The sequence below is a fragment of the Phoenix dactylifera genome, chromosome 6, assembly GCF_051530095.1.
Source record: "Phoenix dactylifera cultivar Ajwa chromosome 6, Ajwa_hap1_PhDact_Kaust_v1.1, whole genome shotgun sequence".
In the NCBI taxonomy this organism is placed as follows: domain Eukaryota; kingdom Viridiplantae; phylum Streptophyta; class Magnoliopsida; order Arecales; family Arecaceae; genus Phoenix; species Phoenix dactylifera.
The window spans coordinates 30,343,011-30,364,493 of NC_143195.1; the positions used below are offsets into that span (position 1 = coordinate 30,343,011).

Consider the following 21,483-nt stretch of genomic DNA (forward strand, 5'->3'; position numbering starts at 1 on the left):
AACGGGTTTATATTAGCATGGTTGGGCATGATTTAGAATGAAAAAGCAACTAGAAGCCTGTACTGCTACATACTATCCTTACTATCCTGTACCAATTTGTATCACTTTGATGCACCTTGATACTGGCTAAAGTAGAATGACATAGGTAGACACATTGTATACCATCGAGATTTGAGTGCCTGTATCTCGCTAATAACTTGTCAGAACAGTACGAATTGTACTTACACTATGGTACATCCAAGCACCTTGGTCACTAGTAAGAATGTATTTACTTACATATAAATAATAAATACTGGCATTTAACATGTGTGATGCACGTGGAATCTCATTTAATTTAGATTTTTGTTAGTAGCTTTATTTTCTTTGGAACTCTTACATGTTGACTTCTTTTCTTGGAATTCTCCTGTAATTATAACAGTCGGGTAGCTTTTCTTTTGAAGCTCTCTAACTGCTCACTTAGTTCTAATCTTTCGTCACTTGCCATCGAACCATCGAACCAACAACGGACCCTCAGAGAGTTCCCTTTAAATGTAGTAGGAGATATTTCTATATGTTTCTGTATATATCTTAATTAAGCTGAAAACAAGTGGGCTATGTGATCTTGAGCTTGGCTTGATACTATTTTGAGATCATCTCAGCACTAAACTTGGATTGTTGCTAGTTAAATGAACCTTCTTGAGTCAGACATCAAAACACGCACAGATGTGTCACTCAGATAGCAGCTATATTGAAGTCTTAATATGCTACTCTGCTAACTTCTTATTGGAAATAACTTTCTGCCAGGTATCTGATGCCTCAAGGGTTAGCTGACACACTTTGTGGTTCCCCTTTATACATGGCTCCAGAGATTATGGAGGATAAACAATATGGTCCCAAGGTGTGATAAAAGAACTTGTATATAGGTTGTACTTGTGAATTTCTGCAACTCTTTATATTGTTCAATTATGAAATGGATAAATGCAGGTTGACTTATGGAGTGTGGGAGCAATTCTGTTCCAGCTGGTCACAGGGAAGCTACCTTTTGATGGAAATACTCATTTTCAGGTTTATATTTTTCAATTATTTGTAATGCTTTGCATACAATAGAAACTAGTTCATGTGGTTCCTTATAATTCTCTTTCTGTTTCTCTTGTGATAACAGCTTTTCCAGAACATATTGGCATCTAATGAACTGCAGTTTCCAGAAGATGTTCTGATGGACTTGCATCCTGATTGTATTGATCTCTGTAGAAGTCTTCTACGTCGAAAACCAGGTAAAGATGTTCCATTTACTACATGGCATAATTAGGATTTCATAATCTTATGTCATTTAAAAGCCTCTCATAGCCAATCTATGCTGAGAATTCTTAATGCTTGGTTATATTATATTTATGTACTGGAAAGCATATGTGCAGACATCCAAAGGAAGTCTACCTAATTCTTGGATTTGATTCAGCACTTGCCCGTCATCACTTATTCTGTTAATTACTATATGTTTTATGTTGATTCAGGAGCTCAGATGTTGTTATCAAAAACTAAATGCATCACAATGGAGGAAAATGTTGTACGTTGTTCTACTGCAAGTCATCTGGTTTCATAGGTCTTGATACACATTTGCTGATCTAGTTTGGACTGATAATGATGGGAAGGTGATGCCGGACAGCAGGGAAAGAAAGAAAGAGAGAAGGAGAGAGGAGAAATAGGGAAGGAGAGAGGAGGGAGGAAGAGGAAGAAGAACTAGGCTTTGCACCTAGCCCAGCTCAGGGTTTCACATGTCAGAGCTAAAGGAAAGAGAATCAATTTTTTTTTCATTCATAGCATAACCCTAGACGATGTACGGTCCAACATATTTATAAGACCAAGGAAATGTAAAAGATCCCTAAAAAGAAACTAGTCTAACAAAAGACCCTCAAAATAACGAAATACTAAAATAAGCCCTATTGGCTGTCAAATAACAAAATATCATAATAAACCCAAATAACATAAAATCACTCCTAAAATAAAATCAAACTGGCTGGACCATCTTTCTGCGGCAACCGTAGACTCGAGTGACGGGTGACCTGGTACTAGTGTCTGCACCAGCTCCCCCTAGGTGGAAAGAAGTCGATCTCGACGAGCGTGGCTCGATGTAGCCCTGGTAGTACTCCAAAAGGTCCGAGTCAATTTGCTGAAGCTCATCTTGCATGATCCAAGTGGAATCAGACTCTGACCATCTGCTCCAACGAACCAAAAAGCGCTGGATGCCTCCATCTTTGAATGTTTTGAAACAGAACTTGAAGGTTTTTTTTTTGCCCTTTTATCTCGTCGCAATTCTGAAGAAGCATCAGGATTTGAGATATCTTTTGCCAGTCCCCCATCTGTTTTGCCATCCCTTTCGACAAATTTCCAACGTTCATTCTTGAGTAACAGTATCTCTATGTCACCATCATTGTAAGGAATCTTATACCTTTTTGAAACAGGATCAAAAGGATTGACAACACCATCATAAAATGCCATGTCATCTGGCCACCATACTTTAATCCTAGAGTCAACGAGAGGGGAAGGGGAGACAGTGGGGCTTGGGCGGCGACGGGGAAGAACAAGTGAAGAGCGGCGAGGAAGCGAGGAAGCGGAGTGCAGCAGAAGGAAGGGAGAGGGTTGTGGGGGTGGCGATAGGGCTCGGGGCGGCAAGCGAATGTGAGGGCGCGAAGCTGCGACGGCAAGGGCGGAGCGGCGGAGGCGGCGACGGCGGAGGTGGTCGCCGCAAAGGTGAGACGGCGAGGCGGCGCTTGGGCAGCGATGGCGGAAACGGAAGAGAAAGGAGAAAGAAGATGAACAAGTATTTTTCTTTTCCTCTTTTTTTTTTTAATTGGGATCCGATAGGGTTCGGGTTAGCAGGCACGACCCACTTCGGTAACCCATTACGCACCCGATACAAATTTTTTTTTAATCCGACTGGATTTGGGTTAGCGGGCGCACCCACTCTGGAGACCCACTACCGACTGGCTCCTTCGTGGGGCTTTGAGACTAGGGTTTGTTCGTTTACCTGCTTCCGTGGTGACGGTCAAGCTTGGGGCCGCGGGTGGCACGCGGCGGCCACAGACACGGGAAGCGGGGTGCAGCACGGCCTCTTCCAGACCCGAGCGAAGCTCCTCTTCTCGGATCTCATGGAGGGCAGTGCGGTGGTGCCCCTTCTCTCCGAATCCGGCCTTGGGTAGCAGTTGTGGCTGGGGTTTAGGCCGCGGCGGCGGTCTTCTCTATCGAGTTGCTGGGAGGGGAAAGGGGAACAGAGGCTGGCCATAGGAACAGGGAAGAAGGGTCTTCCTTTGTTTCCTCTGTGGAGCCTGAACCCCACGGGATGGCCACAGCCCACAGCAGCTCGGGCTCAGGGTTTCACATGCCAGAGCTCTGATACCAATGCTGATGCCGGACAGCAGGAAAAGAAAGAAAGAGAGAAGAAGGAGAGTGGAGAAATAGGGAAGGAAAGAGGAGGGAGGAAGAGGAAGAAATACTAGGCCTGGCACTTAACCCCGCTCAGGTTTCACACGATAGAGCTAAAAGAAAGGGAATCAAATTTTTTTCATTCATAACATAACCCTAAACGATGTACGGTACAATATATTTTTAAGACCCAGAAAATGCAAAAGACCCCTAAAAAGAAACTAGTCTCACAAAAGAGCCTCAAAATGACGAAATATCAAAATAAGCCATAAAGACTGTCAAATAACAAAATACCTTAATAAGCCCAAATAACATAAAATCACTTCCGTAGACCCGAGTGACCGGTGACCTGGCATTGGTGTCCGCACTAGAAGGTGATCCATGTTGTTTAAACTTTTGATGGTTTTCGATCTTGCATCTAACAGCTTGTCTCAGTATTTGGTCTGAGTTGGACCAGCTTGTATCAGATTCCGAAGGCTTTGTTCTGTGAACTATTTGGCTTGTATACTAATTTGGTAGGAACCACAGTTTTAAGTTTTTAAGTTTAGACCACAATGGTTTGGTTTCAATCTGGTCTGATTTGAACATGACCTCAGTTTTGGAGTTTCAATTGATGTTTAATAGCTTTATTAGATCTAAAAAGAAAAAAACTGGTGTACAAAAATTATGTATGTGATGCATGTAGGGGATTGGGAACCCATTTCTCTAGGACAAATTGAAGAGATAAATTATGTGGAAGCACAAGAATGTAAAAGATGTGGACGTGATACAATTAAGAAGAAAGCAACAAGGGGTAGCCTTTTAGGGATAACCAACAACAAACAAAATACCTTACATGTCTTCCTAATCAACCTTTGGTCTTGCACCCACAGCCTTCATAAGGCATGGTTAAAGAAACCCATTCTTGCCAAGGTCACTTTCTAAATTATAGCCTCACCACAGGTTTTTGCTCGGTGCCTCACGATACAAGGGAATTGAAGAGAAATCTCAACTTTACTCATAGAATGACAATAGTTTAGTATACAAGGTTAACAGTTGCAGGGTTCCATAAACTGTATGATTCATTGCTTAATCCATTCCAGACTTAAAGTGAGGAAAATATAAGAAACAACAAATTTTTTTTTCTTTTTTAAGCCTAATTGGATCTATATCTTTAGGAACAAAAATTTTCTAATGAAGAAAAGTAAGAAAAATAGCTCAGAAAATTGACAAAATTAGTCTCTGGGTTGGACTAGATATGGAAATGTAAAATGGTAATCACCAGCAACTTTGTCAACAAATTTTAGCGATCAGTGCTTATTAAAATGGCCACAACTTGATCATCTGATCTCCAATTAAAATGATTCTTGATGCGATGGAAAACTCTCCCTTTCAGCGTTGGGTCAAATGGAAGTGTTTTTATGCTCAAATTTCACATTGGCAGGCTCTCATGAAGCTTTCTGTTAGAGTGGTTGATGGTCTAGTTGCTTTTGATGGTCTCTTTTAAACCTTGTCGCAAGAACCTCAAATTTTTCCAGATTTATAAATCGGGACTTGATCTGGTCTCGAAGCCTGTAGTAAGAATCCTAATTTCGTATGTTTATGGATCCAGACATGGCCAGTTCTTGACGTGGTTTTGAAGTCCTATATAAGAACCCAGTTTGTTCGAGATTACAGATCCAGACCCAGAAGCAGAGGTTTTAACTTCTGACATTTTTCTTTTCCGGGTGTTCCCAGGCAAGGGATATATTTTCTGGACCCAGTTTACCCTGTGTTAGACTGGGTTGGTTGGACAGGTTGAACAAAATTTTGCCACCCTTAAACTGTATACAAATGCACATACACATGCACATGCACAGAGAGATAAAGATTATGGTGACACTGTGTATTTATCTACCCTTTCGCTCCACCTTATTTTAAATTTTCAAGATGCAGAGAATAAGAGGAAAAAGAAACAATAAGTTGTCACCAAAGTAGTTGAGGAAGAACTTGTTTGTTATGGATATAGCAAGCACTAGAGCCTTGAAATGGAAGACAGTGGGTTCTAATTTTGTTATCACCTTGTATATGTATTGAAGATACTTGTGTTTGTTAAACATTTATTTCTTGATGTGTTTTCTTTGCTTTTTACCACTGTATTATGCTGGGTAATTGTTGTTACTATTATCGAAAACATGCTGTAGAAAAAAAAGCTCCAATATGCTTTAATTCAGTCTAAAAGGAAGTCTTCTTTTTGTCTCGAGCCTGACATAGCAGGCACAGTTACACCACCAAAATAAGTTTTGACAATTTCAGTTTTTCAATTATTTTGCAGAGGAGAGACTAGCATTTGAAGATTTCTTCAACCACAGGTTCTTGGCGCCAAGGTTTACTTTAAACGTCATGTTCTTGTATATTAATTTGTGATATTAATGAGGAGAAATTTGCTTAATTGTCTCTATCAAAGAATTAAAGTTATGAAGTTCCTAAATCTATTTGATATCTATAAAAACACTTCAATTAAATAGATTTTGATGGTCTAATGTTAACATGTAGGATAAGTGGAACGGCTGTGGAGTCACATAATACTGCAGATGTTAACTTAGGAGATGATGATCCATTGAATTCTTCAGATGTGCATCCCATGAAGACTGAAAGCATGGATCGAGGGCTTTCATTCACAGATACTTCAAAAGGTGAGTTTTCAAGCTTGCTCTGAGGTTGTTTGTTGTTGACTGATCTAATCTCGAGTATATGTCCAGTTGCCGACTCCTTCGACTCTATTGAACAAGAATATGTTCTTGTTCCTGCTAATTTTGCTTCTATGGAGACTTTATTTTCTTCACTTGAGACATCCTTGCGAGATAATTCTACAACTAGACCTCCTAGTTACAGGCAAAAGATGACTGGCAAGGGTGCTGCTGGTCTGATGCAAACTAGGGAGCTAGCTGTTAGTTCTATTTGTGGAGTGGAGAGTGTGGGGAGCCATTTGTCTGCTCTGTTATCAACATCACAGACATCTACTGCATTGGAAGATGTGCAGGAGACATCATCATCGTATCATTTCACTAGGCTTCAGCTTCTAAGTCAGTATGTAAATGCCCTCACAGAATTAGCACAACAAAAGGTATGCAAGTTCTAGTTGAAGCTGCATGTATTCAATTTCTGTTTGGATGCTCTAGAATGCTCTAGAAGTACTATAAGTTTTGAAATCATGATAGCTGCAGCTGTATCAATTGCCAGTTATCTGCATCTTTTCTAGGGCTGAAAATTCATATCGTATCTGACTCTATTTGTTTCTGTATCTGGTCTGGACCGGAATCAGATAGAAGTTTTCATATCCGATTGGATCTCAATACGGCTACCGGTATTTGGTTATAATTTCTCCTGGATATGGATTCGGACCGGATTATAAGGATTTTCTTGGATCCGAATCCGGATTTCTGGTGAAAAATATATCTAAACACTACTTAGAGCTGGTATCCATGGATGGAGGTTGAAAACAGAATCAAAGGTAGTAACAAAATTTCAAAGAAATGAAACCTCAAATAAAGTGATTTGGTAGGAATAAATGAACATATTGTGTCAATTAAAGAGTAAGGCAACATTGTGCACTTGTACGAATTGTTTGCAACTAGAGAAGCCTAGTGCCAAAGAAGAACCCATAACCAAGAAGAAATGCTGGGACAGTTGTATAATGCTGGTTCTGCAATGGTCAAACAAGGAGATGCCAAATATAAGAGGAAGGCCAACAAACCAGTGATGGGAAGGATGGTGATGATTTGAGGTTTAATATCCTATAGAAGAATGAACAATCACAGCCTGTTTAACTAGTTAAGGGAAGGTATTTATCAAACTATCTAGCTATTGAGAAGATACTTGATGTTAGCTATCGCATGCCAAATGACGGAGGTTTTATTTCTGACAAAGTTCCTAAAAGGTGGGTCTAACTATCTCATTTTAGAAAGATCGAATGGACATATACTTTGATAAAGATAGTTGTGTTTCCTTTCTACTCTATTTTTTCCCTAAAAAATTGTGATAATCCTTCGAAAAGATGTATGTAGAGGAGAAAACCGAAGGTAGCATTTTAGCAAAAAAACCTAAGGTAGCACGGTGGAAGGTTGTGAGAAAAGATATGGAAAAGCTTGAAATAGCATTAGAGGCAGCCAAAATTGGAATTCTTGTTGAATAAGGACTCCTAAACCTAACCCCAAATAATTGCAACAAGGCTTGATGGTTATGCTTATAGGTCAGTGCTCTTTCTTAACGATATTAGGTCCTCATATTTTTTTTGGAACTCACCGATTTTTAAGTTCCCTTTGGATCCCACCTTGACAATTCTGGCATAGCATGGCAGTAGGATGTTGAACAAGCTATCTCAGTTTGGACACACAAATTTCATCAAACAAACCTGTCATATAAACTATTAAAACTTGACATGCTGCTATGGGGATGCAGCTCTTACCTTCTCACTAGCATAAACTGGAAAAAAATCTCTCGTTGAAAAGATGTATCTGATGATGAGTTGTGATGGTTACAGCTTCATGAAGGACTGCATCTGGAATCATTTTCACTTGAACTCGTGACTTTAGCTGTATGGAAAGAAGCCCTACGCATATGTAATTTATGGGTGGCCTCCAAAACTGAGACAGATACTCTCAATACTTCTGCTAATGAGTATCCATCTCATCAAAAAGGTCATATGTCTCTGAACATAGCAGAGGGAGTCGATTTCTTGAAGCCATCATCTGTTTGCTCATGGGCAGAGGAGGGATTTGTTGTTGCATATGATCGAGCTGAAGAGATCTCTAATAGCTTGCGGGATATAGGTGGTTTGGCCAATAACTGATGATATTTCTGCCAATCATCAATATGTTAAGCAATTTCAATTTACAGATTGTCATTTTAAGAACCATCATGTGTTTTAGGTGATTTGGAGATGCCAGATGCTATGGAGATTATATTTCAAACAGCTTTAGCTTCCGGGAAAAGTGGTGCTGTAAGTAATCAATTTCTTCCCTTTATCTGTTTAATTATCTTGATTAGCAACAGTAAAATGCAATGCCAGCTGATACAGTTTTTAAAAGGACTTCATGGGTGCTGGAGTTTTATAGTACAAATGACATGGACTGCTGTTGCTACTTTTGTCTCATCAATAGTCTTTCGCCTGTTAGACTTTATGCAGGATCAGACTCAAACAAGCACCCATCTACGCAATTTTCATACCATATTCTTGTCATCTTTTTCTTGCATAAGTTTAAGTGATTTTGTTACTGACTCGAAGTTCCTAAACAAAAATCAACATCTGAGTGATTTGGATATCACAAATTGTTTGCTTATGATCTTTTTTTTATTGAAATTTACATGAATAAAGGGTAACTTATAATCATAGGAACCCTGCTATAACATATAAGAAGATCTGTCCACTTGCTCAAAAGTAAAAGGCTTGCACTGGTAATAATGAAATAGTGCAACCTGTTTTGGAATGTAATCAGGTTGTCAATTTGATTACTGCACGCCTTTACACTTTTGGGAAATCCTTGGCTGACTCATAGTACACGTGATCTCTAGTTTTGGTATATTGATCCTCATTATTAACCCTTCTTGTTCATAGCCTATTATTTCAAAAAGGACTATACAGAAAACGAAGTCTCTCTCTCTCTCTCTCTCTCTCTCAATAATGATAATAGTAACAGCATGAAATATGATTTCTTCAATGCAGGTTTTGATAGTTTATATAAAAGTATGCAACATAACTTGTCTAAAGAGAACTAAAAGTGGGAAGCATGTGCGGGTCAACATAGTCACAGTAATCGGTGAATTTTTGAAAAATTTGTTATTCATAAATTATTCATGATTAGCTATTAAACCAAACTGTCTGGTGAATAATTCGGACATTCGTTAATGCATCATGAATTTATCATCAAATTCAAGAAAATTGCAAATAATTCGCAAACCCATGAATTATTCATGGAGAACAAAAAGAGCTCAGGTGCCATGATTCTGTGTACATGCTCGAGCATCGAGGAACCAAGGTGGGCTATGACACCAATATTTATTGTCATGGGATGGACTTGTGGATTAGAATTGCAAGAGTAGTAATAAATCGCCTTTTTTAGAAAGGGAAGCTAAAGGGCCATTCCTTATGTCCCATACTCTTTTCCTTCTCTTTTGTCCTATTCTTTCCTTCGTTACTTTTTTTCAACCTCCAACATGGCAGGGGCCCGCAACTCTTGTTCGCAGTTATAGGTTCAAGTCATTCTCAAAGAAAAAAAAAAATCTGTTCTGTTGCTGGGCTTCCAGAATTCATCATCAACAATTCTGATTATGAACTTCTATTATTTTATAATATATGTTATAAATATTTGTTTTTTTATTATTCTTTTTCTCTGATTTTTTTTTGATTTTTTTGATATTTTTGCTGAATTTTGAATTTTTCAACATTGCCGAATTGTTCCTGATTGCTGGAATTGTGACTATGCTGGTTGGAGAGCCAGATTCTAGATCAGGTATGATACGGATGACGCATGAGGCAGGTTCTGGCTTCTGAGTAAACAATGTCTTAATGTCTTGCCTGGAATGGGGAGGCAACTATTGCAAAAATAACACACATAGTTAGAGACTATAGTGGCATGAATATTCCACTTCCCCTTTTCTAATCTAGTTTAACATCCTGGTCTCATTGTAGGCGTTGGCTGTTGTGGCCAACTGAATCTAGGAAATTGCAACTCCCCAGGCTCTGTCAAAAACTTTCTGAAGTTGGCTTTGATGACATTTTTCGTTGTTGTCTTTTTCCTGTCATTCCTAGTTATACAATAAATGAAAAGTTTTGGCATTTATGCCTGTTGTTTTCATCTTCTGTTATCACTATTTTCTGGTTTAATGTTCCTTATTTTCAGGTGGATGAAGTTATGGGACACAGGAGTGGAGCAATTGCATCATACTCGAGAGCAATCATGTTGCTTACATTTATTATGGTGGAAGCAGTGTCACTCCCGCTGAACCCCACATTTTCACTCCCTCCGTCTGACCGGCAACGGATACAGAGATACATTATGAATTTAAGAAGCCATCTAGACAAGTCTCATATGGCACAACTAACTGACAAACCAACTAATGAATCTTCCAGCAAGTAAATAGCTATGACTCATCTTGGATAACGGCTAATCACAAAACCAGTCATTGTTTGTCAGACCTCCATATTCTAATCAAGTTTTCTTTTAGAGGTGACAAAGCTGATCCACGAGTAGTTGGGTTCCCTCAATGGTTGGTTACAGAGCTCCTCATATGCAAAGGAATGTACATAATCTGTCTTATAGCTTGATGCCATTGTACATAAAATAACTATAAACTGTGTATATAAATCATTGTCAATATCAAGTTGAATTTGTAATCTTTTTGTTGTTGAACTCTCAGTTTGGGATCATTCCTACTGGTGGTGCTATTTAGATGTTCATTCAGGTTTTTGGTTCATATCATGTTTGGGTACTCTAGCATGTTCTCAGCCAATCAACAGTTTGATCGAGCAAATGTAATTACTAATGTGAAGTTGCATCAGTCAACATCCCTACAATTCAGGGGTCTGCTCTTCTCAATTGCAATCCAATCAGGCTTTAAGCTCTTTCAGATTGTGTCATCTCACTGTTGGCGTGATAAATTTAATTAAAACCAGAATCACTAATAGATATTTCTTTTTTTTTTCCTGGTCCTGAATGATGTATGTCCATGCATCGCAATAGAGCCCTTAAAAGAATGTTACTTATGGTATGTTCCCTTGTTATTTCAGATTGTTTTACTCTTGATATGTCCCCCTGTTCAGAGCTTCAATCGGTATTTGCTTTATCCATTGTGTTGCAGAGCTTTGTGCCTCTGAAGCTGGACAGTTGTCACATTTTGCAAACTTGGCATACCCTTTATGAAAGGATCTAGAATATTTTGTGTTGGTCCATTGATGTTGCTCATGTTCTAATCCTACTCGGTGGCTAGGTCCCTAAATCCTTGTCCATTGGCCCATATCTTGGTTAAGCAGCTCCCTTTAATTTACAGGTGACTTTTGATGTCTCATGTTAGTCAGGGGATCTCATAGGTGGCTGGTTCAGTACGTGGACGGAGTGTGCAATAGGCATGGATAGTGTGGCGTTCTTCTGGCATTGGCTCTCTTGACCTGTCATAGCCTTGTGAGGGCTGCCTCAGCAGGGCCTCGGCATTTCACTGATTCTTGACATAAAAATATGAAAGTTCACTGACTCTTGACATGGAAAAAGTTGATGCAGGTTATAGGAGTGATGGATATGAAATAATGAGGCTGGGGCGCCATGGCCGGCATGTACTTGATTTCCAAAGTGGCTGTCACGCGCGTCTTGGTTGACGTGTTGTCATAGAAGCTTGGATGAAATCGAAGTCTAACCCAACACTACTCGCGCGCCAGCCTGAGAAAATGCTTGGAAAACAGGGGCCGCGCCCTGTGAAAGCAGAGACGCCCCCGTTTGTCTCGCCGCATCCGACACAGCTCCCCTCGCCACCGCCTCTCTCACTCTCTCCCGTGCTCTTTTCCCCTCGCACGCCTCCATCCCGCCGCCTCTCTCACGTCTCCTCTCGCTCGTCCACCCAACGCCGGCGTGCCTTCGTTCAAGCCCTCACTTGCGTTCCCGATCACTCTCCTGCCTCCCGCACGCCTTCAACCCCACCGCCTCTCGTGTTTCTACCCTCAACCCTCTCACCTCCACCATCCTTCACGTCCTCTTCCACCGTCTCTCTCTCTCTCTCTCTCTCTCTCTCTCTCTCTCTCCCTCCCTGCCGCTTTCTTCCCCATCCGTGTGTTTGTGTGTATGGGTGTGTGTTTGTGGGTGAGGGATTTTTCCTCTCACTCACTCTCCCTCAACCATTGTCTCCCTCCTGTCTTTGCAATGAAACGGCGCATGGTCGGCAGCCGGGCTGCAGGACGATGGCAATTTTGTGCTGCGACGAATGTTATTTTTAGGTTTAAAATTTTCAAACTTTTCTAAAATTTTTTAAAATTACTTTAAAATATTGGTGAGCATGTTTAAAAATGCCAACTTGCCTAAAAATGCGGTTGTTATGGGCGGAGAGCGCGGCGCTATCTTATATTGCAATTAAAATTTAAAACTTCTTTCACATGCCGACAAACCTGCGCCTAAGGATGACCGGCCATCGGGTTGTCCATTTCAAAATTTGCACCATGTCACAATACTTCATTTTCCTTTCACTAGACAACAGCAAAAGAGACATCATCAAAAGACTTGTGCATAGAAAATTGTACCTAAACCGATTGAAAATACTGAAAACTCCTCCATCAAGATGAACAAAATAATTAGATTACTTATTAAAAGAATAAAAATCAATGACTGGATGACTCTTAGATCCAATAGATTTCCTCATAGCAAATTTTTAGGACAGATTCCTTGCTCAGCCAGGCTCTCCCCCTGCCCGGCCCTTGACTAGCTACAGTAGCTAGCTAGGATGCACCCACACAAGAATTTGATACTGTGAATCTCGTGTCACATATTAGAACGGACATTACGCGTCTAGCTAGTGGCCATAAGCCTTGGTACAACTGGCTCCATTGTTGAGCTGCCTTCTACCAGAACCATGACGCCACCCGTCGGCAGTGGGAACAGCAATTCCATGGCGTCCTGTCACAAGCTTGGCCTAAAAAAGAAGAAAAGATAAAGAAGCTCTCTTACAGGATGAAAGGCCAGAATGCCAAATGCGGCGCCTACTCCACCGACTCTCCAAATGCGGCTTGATAATAACGTCAGAAGCCCACCTCACGGTTGACGCAAATAATAATAAATTCTGGCTGATGTCATTAAACTTGCGTTTCACACGTAAGCCAACAAAAAAGCATTAAAACACAAATCTGGCCCCAAGAATATCGCCAGAAGAGATAAGCGAGATTTTTGTTTTTTGAGGTAAAGAAGCCAGATTGACTAAAAAATAGACTCGGACATTATGATTGGGTTTTGGTTGTCACGCCAAACAAAAAAAGCACGCAAATAATAATCCGGCGCCATAATAATATCGCCAGAAAAAAGTTAAAATAGATTCAGAGATTATGATTGGGATAATGTCGGCATGGTTGCCGACCCCATCCATGTGTGAACACCAAGACGTTTTTCGGTTTTTGCCGAAGCTGATAAGCGCTTGTTGATTTGGATGTCCAGAAAAAACTGAAGTATAGGCCCACTTGGTAAGAATGTACATCACATCCAACTCTATTAACAGCTATTTATAGGAGATAAGCGAGCCAGTTAGTCACCAGAAACATAGCGCTAAAATCTAGGTTTTTCCCTAACATGTCTTCTCCCATGGCCACTACTGTTCCTACCAAGGTTCTCCTAAGCGATCTTGTTTCTTCCTTTGTTGAATACGTCCCCTCCAACTACATCAGGCCAGCGTCCGACCGTCCTGACCTGCTCAATGTGGAGACATCGGATACGACGATTCCTATCGTAGACCTTCAAGGCCTCGCCGGCACTAATCGCTCCCGGGTAGTTGAAGAAATTGGAATAGCATGCGAGAATGACGGATTCTTCCAGGTAGTACGTTGGAAATGGTGTTTAACGCGTCAGGTGTCATTTTAAAGCTTTGTCTTCCCTTTAGTCTGTGGTGGATTTTGTAGGTTACGAATCATGGCATCCCAAAGGATGTCATTGAAGGCATGCTACGTGTTGCGAAGGAATTCTTTCATTTGCCGGAGTCTGAAAGGTTGAAGAGCTACTCCGACGATCCTGCAAAGACGACCAGGCTCTCGACCAGCTTCAACGTGAAGACCGAGAAAGCTAGCAGCTGGAGGGATTACTTAAGACTCCATTGCTACCCTCTCGAGAATTTCGTGGACGAGTGGCCCTGCAATCCTCCATGTTTTAGGTACAGAAAAATCAAAACTTTTATACCATTTGAGATTACTTTTGTCTTTTCTCTTTATTTTTCCCTTAAGAAATCCATCTGCGTTCGAGATCATGGTTTGATATATACACACAAATAGTCCCACACCGATTATTCGCTAAGAAAATCTTGAGTACTTATACAAAAACAAAGAATCCAAAAAATATCTTTTGTCTTGCTATTTTGGATGAGATTCTCGTGTTGTTGTAAGTAATATTAGAGCGAACTCGGCTCATAGCCTGTATAGATTAGGAGAAACTGCAGTATGGCCTCATGGAGATTGAACATGAACCGATCGGGACCTATGCGATAGATCTTGAGTACTTATACAGGACCAAAAAATCCAAAAAATACCATCCGACTAGCTATTTTGGATGAGATCTTGAGTTCTTATATTAGAATTTTTTTGTATGAATATCCTTCTAAAAATTTAAATTTGCATGGATACCCTCTTCAAATTTATATTTATTTCTGTACCCTCATAAAACACTGTTTTTGCACAAATGCCCCTAATACAATGATTCTTCTAACACAGTTAATAAAAACCACATATATTTTAATTAAAAATAAAATAGAATTTTAAAATTACCTTTTTGTCTCCCATCGTGATTGTCTTGTATATGTTTTTTTGCACATCTACTTATTAAGAATATTTTAGTCATTTTAATTTGAAATCGTTAATTTTTTAACGGCATTAGATATCTTGGGTACATATGCAAAAATAAGGATAATAAGTATTTACGAGGGTTTACATGCAAATATCAATTTTGGGAGGGTATTCATATAAAATGTGACGTTTAGGAGGTATTCATGTAAAAAACTTTATATTTATCATATAATTACTCTATAAGAACAAATTTTATGGACAAAATAGTAACTCTTGGCTATCATTTGATCACGCTAGTTGAAATTATTTTTTGTTCAACTGATGGATCAAAAGTAATATTTCGTAAATATGAGTGCTGCTTTTCCATTATTAACCAATATTATCCGTCAAAACAACGATAAGTACTGTTGCAATCTTAAACTCAAACAATTACATGCTAGGCAGTTTTGATAAATAATAGTCATGTTGGCGGAGGCCGGTGCGGGCCAAATCAGCAAGGCTTGCCCACGGCGGAGGTCGGTGTGGGCCAAGTCGCAATCGAACGCTGGAGGGGCGCTTGGGATGGTCGGTTTAAAGACCATGGTTAAGTCTTCACTATCACCTACGGGTTTTAGTGAGATGGCAGCGCTTTTGATCTTAACAGTGGTATTAGAGCCAGCGGCACGGGTTCGGTTCCCAGGATAAGCGATTAAAAAAAAAACTCCTTTGCTAGGGGGAGGGAATTGTTGGCGGAGGCCGGTGTAGGCCAAGTCAGAACGCTTGCTTGCTGGGGGGATTGTTGGTGGAGGCCGGTGTCGGCCAAGTTAGAACGCTTGCTTGCTGCGGGGGGATTGTTGACGGAGGCCGGTGTCGGCCAAGTCGCAATCGAACGCTGGAGGGGCGCTTGGGATGGTCAATTTAAAGACCATAGTTTAGTCGGCCTTCGGCCCTACAAGTCGCATTACTTTGATAATACTCTATAAATCTTTCAAAATCTATTGGCTACAGTGAAATAATGTTGTTAAAGAGAACGTGGTTGAACGGGAGGTTTGGCAGCCTTCAACCAGTTCATTTTTCTTTTTCCTTTCGTCTGCACTTTGTTTCAAGTCAAAAAAAAAAAGGCAGGTGAAAAACGAAGCTCATCCTTTGACAAAAGTTAGAAATTTGTCATTGATAAAAAGTCTTATGAAATTGTCAACAGAAACCAATGTTTGAATGAACAATTGACCTGCAGGCAAGTTGTCGCCGAGTACTGCAAGAACGCGAGAGAGCTGGTCTTGAGACTGTTAGAGGCCATCTCCGAAAGCTTGGAGCTTGAGGGTGACTACATGGTGAAGGCACTGGGGAAGCAGGCACAACACATGGCTATAAACTACTATCCACCATGCCCCCAGCCGGAGCTGACCTACGGCCTGCCGGGCCACAAAGACCCCAACGCCATTACCATTCTTCTCCAAGATGGAGTCCCTGGTTTGCAAGTCCTTAGGAAGGGGAAGTGGGTGACCGTCAACCCAGACCCAGATACCTTGGTCATCAACATCGGCGACATGATACAGGTATAAATTGACATTTTCGTTCCATTCGTGGGCTTAGTGCTGCACTCCTTAGAATACCCGGTTACGTGTTCGACGAAGTCACGCCGGATCATTACGTGGGTTTCTCCTCTTCCAAAAACACACGCCTACGGTCTCTTCCAAGTTCGGGTATAGATTGGTGCGTTGGGTGGCTTGGTTTGGACTATCTCGTATTATGATGTAAGGATCGACCACGCGGCTCTCTACGTCATAAGTTGTCTGTAACCGGTGTCCAGGTGCTATGACGTGTCACTGACTCAGGGGTGATCTGGCTGTCGGACTAATAGTCTATGGTACATGCGTGTCCAACCCAAGGTCTCAGTTTGACCCGGAACAAATCATTTAGAAGATAAGGTTAAGTTTATCTAAGCTAAGGTAGGATTATAGACAATAATTGTGGTTGTTGCAGGCTGGAGGTGTATCTTTCACACCGAAGAAGGATTCATCTTCTTTCGCTTTGAGATCTATGTAGTGGATGATCTAATAGTGAATTCATGCGAAGGAAGATGAATCTTTTTATCCTACAAACAACCTAGATCTGTTGCTCGTTGCTTTCTTTGAAGAAGAGGGGTTAACTAAACCTGTACTTCTATGTGAGGGAGTATTTGGCAGGGCAAAACTGGATTACAGCCCAATGGCTGCATCCCCTATCCATGTGAGCTCTTGGTTTGAATTTTGGTAGGTTGCCTCTCACGTATTTGAGGCCAAGATAATTTTGATAACTGATACCACTATAATATATTCTATAAATAAAAGAAAAGAAAAAAAGCATATGGTATGGAATCATGGATTGTAAACTTGCTGCTCTTGGGAGTGCCAAAAAATAGAGTTCCTAATGAACTCCACTTAATAGTTCAATCCTCTTAAATGGAAATATGTTATTATGCTTCTAGCTAGTTGACTAGAACTGTGTTTAAATATCTATTCATGAATCTAAAAAGGAAGATGAGTAAGATGAATATAATATACATGGTTAAATGTTTATTAAAGTACATGAACATGGATAGCTACATATGTTTGTCTATTGCAAGCTTGTTGCAATTTGTGCACCACTATATGTTAATACACATAGAACTGCAATAAATAATTGCCATGACAATTTTTCTGACACATTTTGTATATTTCTCATAGGTTCTCAGTAATGACCGTTTTAAAAGTGTGCTTCATCGTGTGGTTGTGAGTAAGACAAGCGAGAGGATCTCTGTCCCTACTTTCTATTGCCCATCTCCAGATGCATTAATTAAACCAGCAGAAGTGGTAGTTGAAAAAGGGCATCCACCTATCTATCGAAGCTTCACTTATGCGGAGTATTATGAGAAATTTTGGAATCAAGGACTCCAATCTGCGAGCTGGCTCGACGTGTTTAAAGCCACCTGATAGTAAGTGCTTCAAATCAAATTATATAATTCTGATAACTTGTATCTGCTTTGTTGTATATTCTATAAATAAATAAAACAAAGAAAGTCGATGATATGGAATCATGGACTATAAACTTATACCACTTGGGACTGCAAAAGATAGAGATGATCAGAACTCTACATAATAATTTTGTCCTCTAAATTGAAACCAGATTATTATACTCCCAGCTAATTGATCAGAACAACTATTTTGTAAAATATTTAGAATTTTTGTATGTATATCTTCCTAAATGTGCAAAATTGCATGAATACTTTCATAAACTTACTATTTGCATGCATACCCTCATAAAATACTTATTTTGCATGTATATCCTTCTTTTTTTTTCTTTTTTGTATATACACCTATGCCATTAAGGCCATTAAAAAATAAATAGTTTAAAATTTAAAAAAATGAAATACTCTTATGGGTAGACATGCAATAAGAAAACTTTATAAGAGTATATATATGCAAATAACGACTTTATAAGAATATATTCTTATAATTTTTTTTTGCATGTTTACCCATAAGGATATTTCAATTATTTTAATTTTAAATTATTTATTTTTTATTCGATGGTATGAGTACATATGCAAATAAGAAAAAAAAAGAAGGATACACAAGTAAGATAGTTATTTTATGAAGATATACATGCAAATAGCAACTTTACAAAAATATTCTTACAAGTTGCATATTAAGGGTGATATGCATGCAAAAAAGAAAAATATTTATAATTCCAAAGGAAAGATAAATAAGATGAACACAATATACATAGTTATACTAAGTATTCTATTTTCAAATACACAAACATCGAGAATTAGCTAGGTTTGTCTACTATAAGTTGGTGCAATTTGCAAGCCTCTATTTATTAATACATATAGAAATTAAAGAAATAAATATTACGAAAACTCATTTAACATATTTTATATATTTTTTATAGGTTCTCAGCAGTGTCCATGTTAAAAGTATGCTTCATCGTATGATTGTGAATAACACAAGCGAGAGGATCTCCTTCCCTACTTTCTACATGCCTATTCTGCATTAATTAAACCGGCAGAAGTGATAGATGAGATAAGGACCATCCATCTATATATCGAAGCTTCACCTATGAGTAGTACTATGAGAAGTTTTGAATTGGGGACTCCAATTTGCAAGATGCCTTGATGTGTTCAAAGTCATCTGATGATAAATGCTTCAAATCAAATAATTTAAAGCATTCAAAATCATCTGATGATAAATGCTTTAAATTATTTGATTTAAAGCATTTATCATCAGATGATTTTGAACACATCAAAGGATCCACGTGAAAAAAATAGAAATACTGTTTGATTTTCTATATTAAGATATCCTTATTCCATGATGTAAATTTGCATTGTCGTTGATCATTGATGTGCATACTATTGAATTAAGTAATTTTTTTTTTTTAGGAGAACAATATATGGCAGGTGAGCCACCATTCAAAGTGGAACTCAAAATTTCTCTCTAGTGCAATCTCCAAGGATCTCCAAGGATGTTTTTGTATTTGGTGCAGCCTTTCAAGGATATACATGCATGAAGTTGTACTACTAGAGTTTTAGATTCTAGTTAATTAATATAGCACATGTGTGGAGTCTTCTAAAGAAGAAAAGGAGGCTACAAAGTCACATTCAATAGGATGCTTGCATCTTAAAAAAGATTATATAACTTCAATTCTTGACATGATATTTAGAAAAGTCTCCAAATAATTATATATGTATGCGCGGTGTCCATTTCTTAATGTAAGAAGCAATTATTGTGATAATAAAAATGAATATTTTGAGTCTTCTTTTACCTGTCTTCTCCATTATTCACTATTCTTAGAGCTTGTTAGTAGGTCAAAAAGAAATCCTACAAAATGTTACAATTTTATTTCTATAGTGGACATTTAGAAAAATCTCCAAATTATTATATATGTATATGGTGTTCATTTCTCAGTATACGAAGATATTGTTGTGATAATAAAGACAATTATTATCTTTGTTCACTAATCTACTCCTGCATTATCCCTTATTATTAGATTTATTCATGGGTTGGAAAGAGAGCTTGAAAAGATGTTGCAACTTCTTTTCTAAAGATGATATTAGCTTCTTTTTTTTTTTTTTGTAGATAAAGATGATACTAGTTTAGAAAACTCTCAAAGTCATTATATGTCTCCATGGTGTGCCCATCTTTCAATATCAGAAAATATTATTGTGACAACAAAGGCAAGTGGAGCAATAATTGGCTTCAATTATATGATTTGATATGATGTTTTGGGATGAGGACACGACAAGATGTCTAGAATTCCTAGGTTTTAATGGTCCATGTGAAGGGCATGTTAGGTATTGCATCCTTAAACGCCACAAGTATGGGCGAGGATAGGGTTTCGCCCAGGAGGCGCCAGTAAAAGGTGTTGTTTGAATCTAATTAACCCAAAAAATGAGTTGCCACCGTTACGTGCCCGTCCATCGCGCTCTCTTGACAACCCAACGCGGTCCCCTCGAACTTCCTCTTCTCAAGCTTAACACTTCTTTCCTCTGTCCCTCTCCCTCCCTCCCCATGACATGCCTCCAACCAGCCATGCCTACTTCGCTTTCCCCTCAATCTCTTGACTCTCCTCCTCCCTTTCTTTGGATGGATCAAACCAACTCTCCCCCTTTCCCTTCCATACTATTCTCTAGTAGAGACTAGAGAGAAGGCAGGGGTGTGCTTTGGGAAGAAGATGGGCCCTTGGGATGGACCATCATTTACCGTATCTTAGGAGAAGGAGAAGAAGGTGGGACCTTGGTGTTGGAGCCTAAACTAGAGATAGAAGCTCGATCGATCGTGGCATGGACTTCAGCGTTTTAGAGAAAAAGGTGGAAAGAGGAGGGGAAGCACCAAATGGAGTTACTCACGGCTTTTGCAGGAGATGGAGGCATGGCTAATGGAGATTGAGGGAATGGCTGGCCAAGCTTCACGAGAGAGAGAGAGAGAGAGAGAGAGAGAGGAACCAAGGCAAGAGCAGCAACGGAAGATAATATGTAGAAATCCTTCGAATGGACTCCTTGAAAACTTTCCAATTAGGAAATCTTTATTATGATGTACTATCATTGCATTATAATCATTAGCTGGTCTTCTGTTGCCATTTTTGTGCGACAAGATAATAAAGAAAACAATTTCCAACCATATTCTTCCGATGATATAATCACAATGGTTCATATTAATGTACAGTTTAATAATTTTGTATTAGGGAATCTGAGTACAACCTTTAATTCAACAACTGGAATAACATGAGATCTAAATACCAAATCATTATTGTCCATATCAGAAATCTATTAATGCGACTACATAAACATGGCCAAACACATAAACTATATGGGTAACTCTGCTAATAATATGTTCTATTATGAAGGGATATGAAATGTTGGGAGATAAACGGAACCCCTTAACCATTATCGAGTCTTGTCCATGTTCTTGAAGTGGATCCACGTTCAAGTTCTCCCGTTTACATCTACCAAGCACTAGTAATCTTGGGGTCCAATTTTAGTACAAGAGTTTCATTCTTATCATGCCATGTTAGTAGGGATTGGGTGATTCAAAGTAAGCCAATATTGCCATGTAAATTCGAAATGCCAATTTTGATGCATGGTTTTATTATTATTATTATTATTATTACACCAA

The 21,483-nt window shown here is 39.2% G+C and overlaps 2 protein-coding genes across 5 annotated transcripts in view; both read left to right on the top strand.

The window, feature by feature from the left end:
- Nucleotides 1-10,769, top strand: part of LOC103702761 (serine/threonine-protein kinase ATG1a-like) — a 30,227-nt gene extending 19,458 nt beyond the window's left edge. The window contains exons 5-13 of one of the 3 annotated variants that reach the window (XM_008785320.5): nucleotides 784-877; nucleotides 964-1,044; nucleotides 1,142-1,253; nucleotides 5,693-5,744; nucleotides 5,914-6,053; nucleotides 6,120-6,484; nucleotides 7,901-8,189; nucleotides 8,289-8,359; nucleotides 10,260-10,769. In XM_008785320.5, coding sequence (XP_008783542.3) covers nucleotides 784-877; nucleotides 964-1,044; nucleotides 1,142-1,253; nucleotides 5,693-5,744; nucleotides 5,914-6,053; nucleotides 6,120-6,484; nucleotides 7,901-8,189; nucleotides 8,289-8,359; nucleotides 10,260-10,496 — 1,441 coding nt within the window. In that variant the 3' untranslated portion in view covers nucleotides 10,497-10,769. The remainder of the gene's footprint in view (nucleotides 1-783; nucleotides 878-963; nucleotides 1,045-1,141; nucleotides 1,254-5,692; nucleotides 5,745-5,913; nucleotides 6,054-6,119; nucleotides 6,485-7,900; nucleotides 8,190-8,288; nucleotides 8,360-10,259) is intronic. The other 2 variants (XM_039126693.3, XM_088723614.2) reach the window with 2 other exon arrangements.
- A 2,861-nt stretch (nucleotides 10,770-13,630) lies between these two features.
- On the top strand, nucleotides 13,631-19,632 carry LOC103702760 (protein DMR6-LIKE OXYGENASE 1-like). Of its 2 annotated transcripts, none has more exons than XM_008785318.6 (5): nucleotides 13,631-13,919; nucleotides 14,003-14,250; nucleotides 16,089-16,410; nucleotides 17,560-17,807; nucleotides 18,764-18,904. In XM_008785318.6, the coding sequence occupies exons 1-4, from the start codon at nucleotides 13,677-13,679 to the stop codon at nucleotides 17,803-17,805; spliced, it is 1,059 nt and encodes a 352-aa protein (XP_008783540.3). In that variant the 5' UTR covers nucleotides 13,631-13,676; the 3' UTR covers nucleotides 17,806-17,807; nucleotides 18,764-18,904. The 2 variants fall into 2 exon arrangements, with proteins under 2 accessions (XP_008783540.3, XP_008783539.3); XM_008785317.6 differs by lacking the exon at nucleotides 18,764-18,904 and adding an exon at nucleotides 19,251-19,632 and having other exon boundaries at nucleotides 13,632-13,919.
- The last annotated feature ends 1,851 nt before the right edge of the window (nucleotides 19,633-21,483 follow it).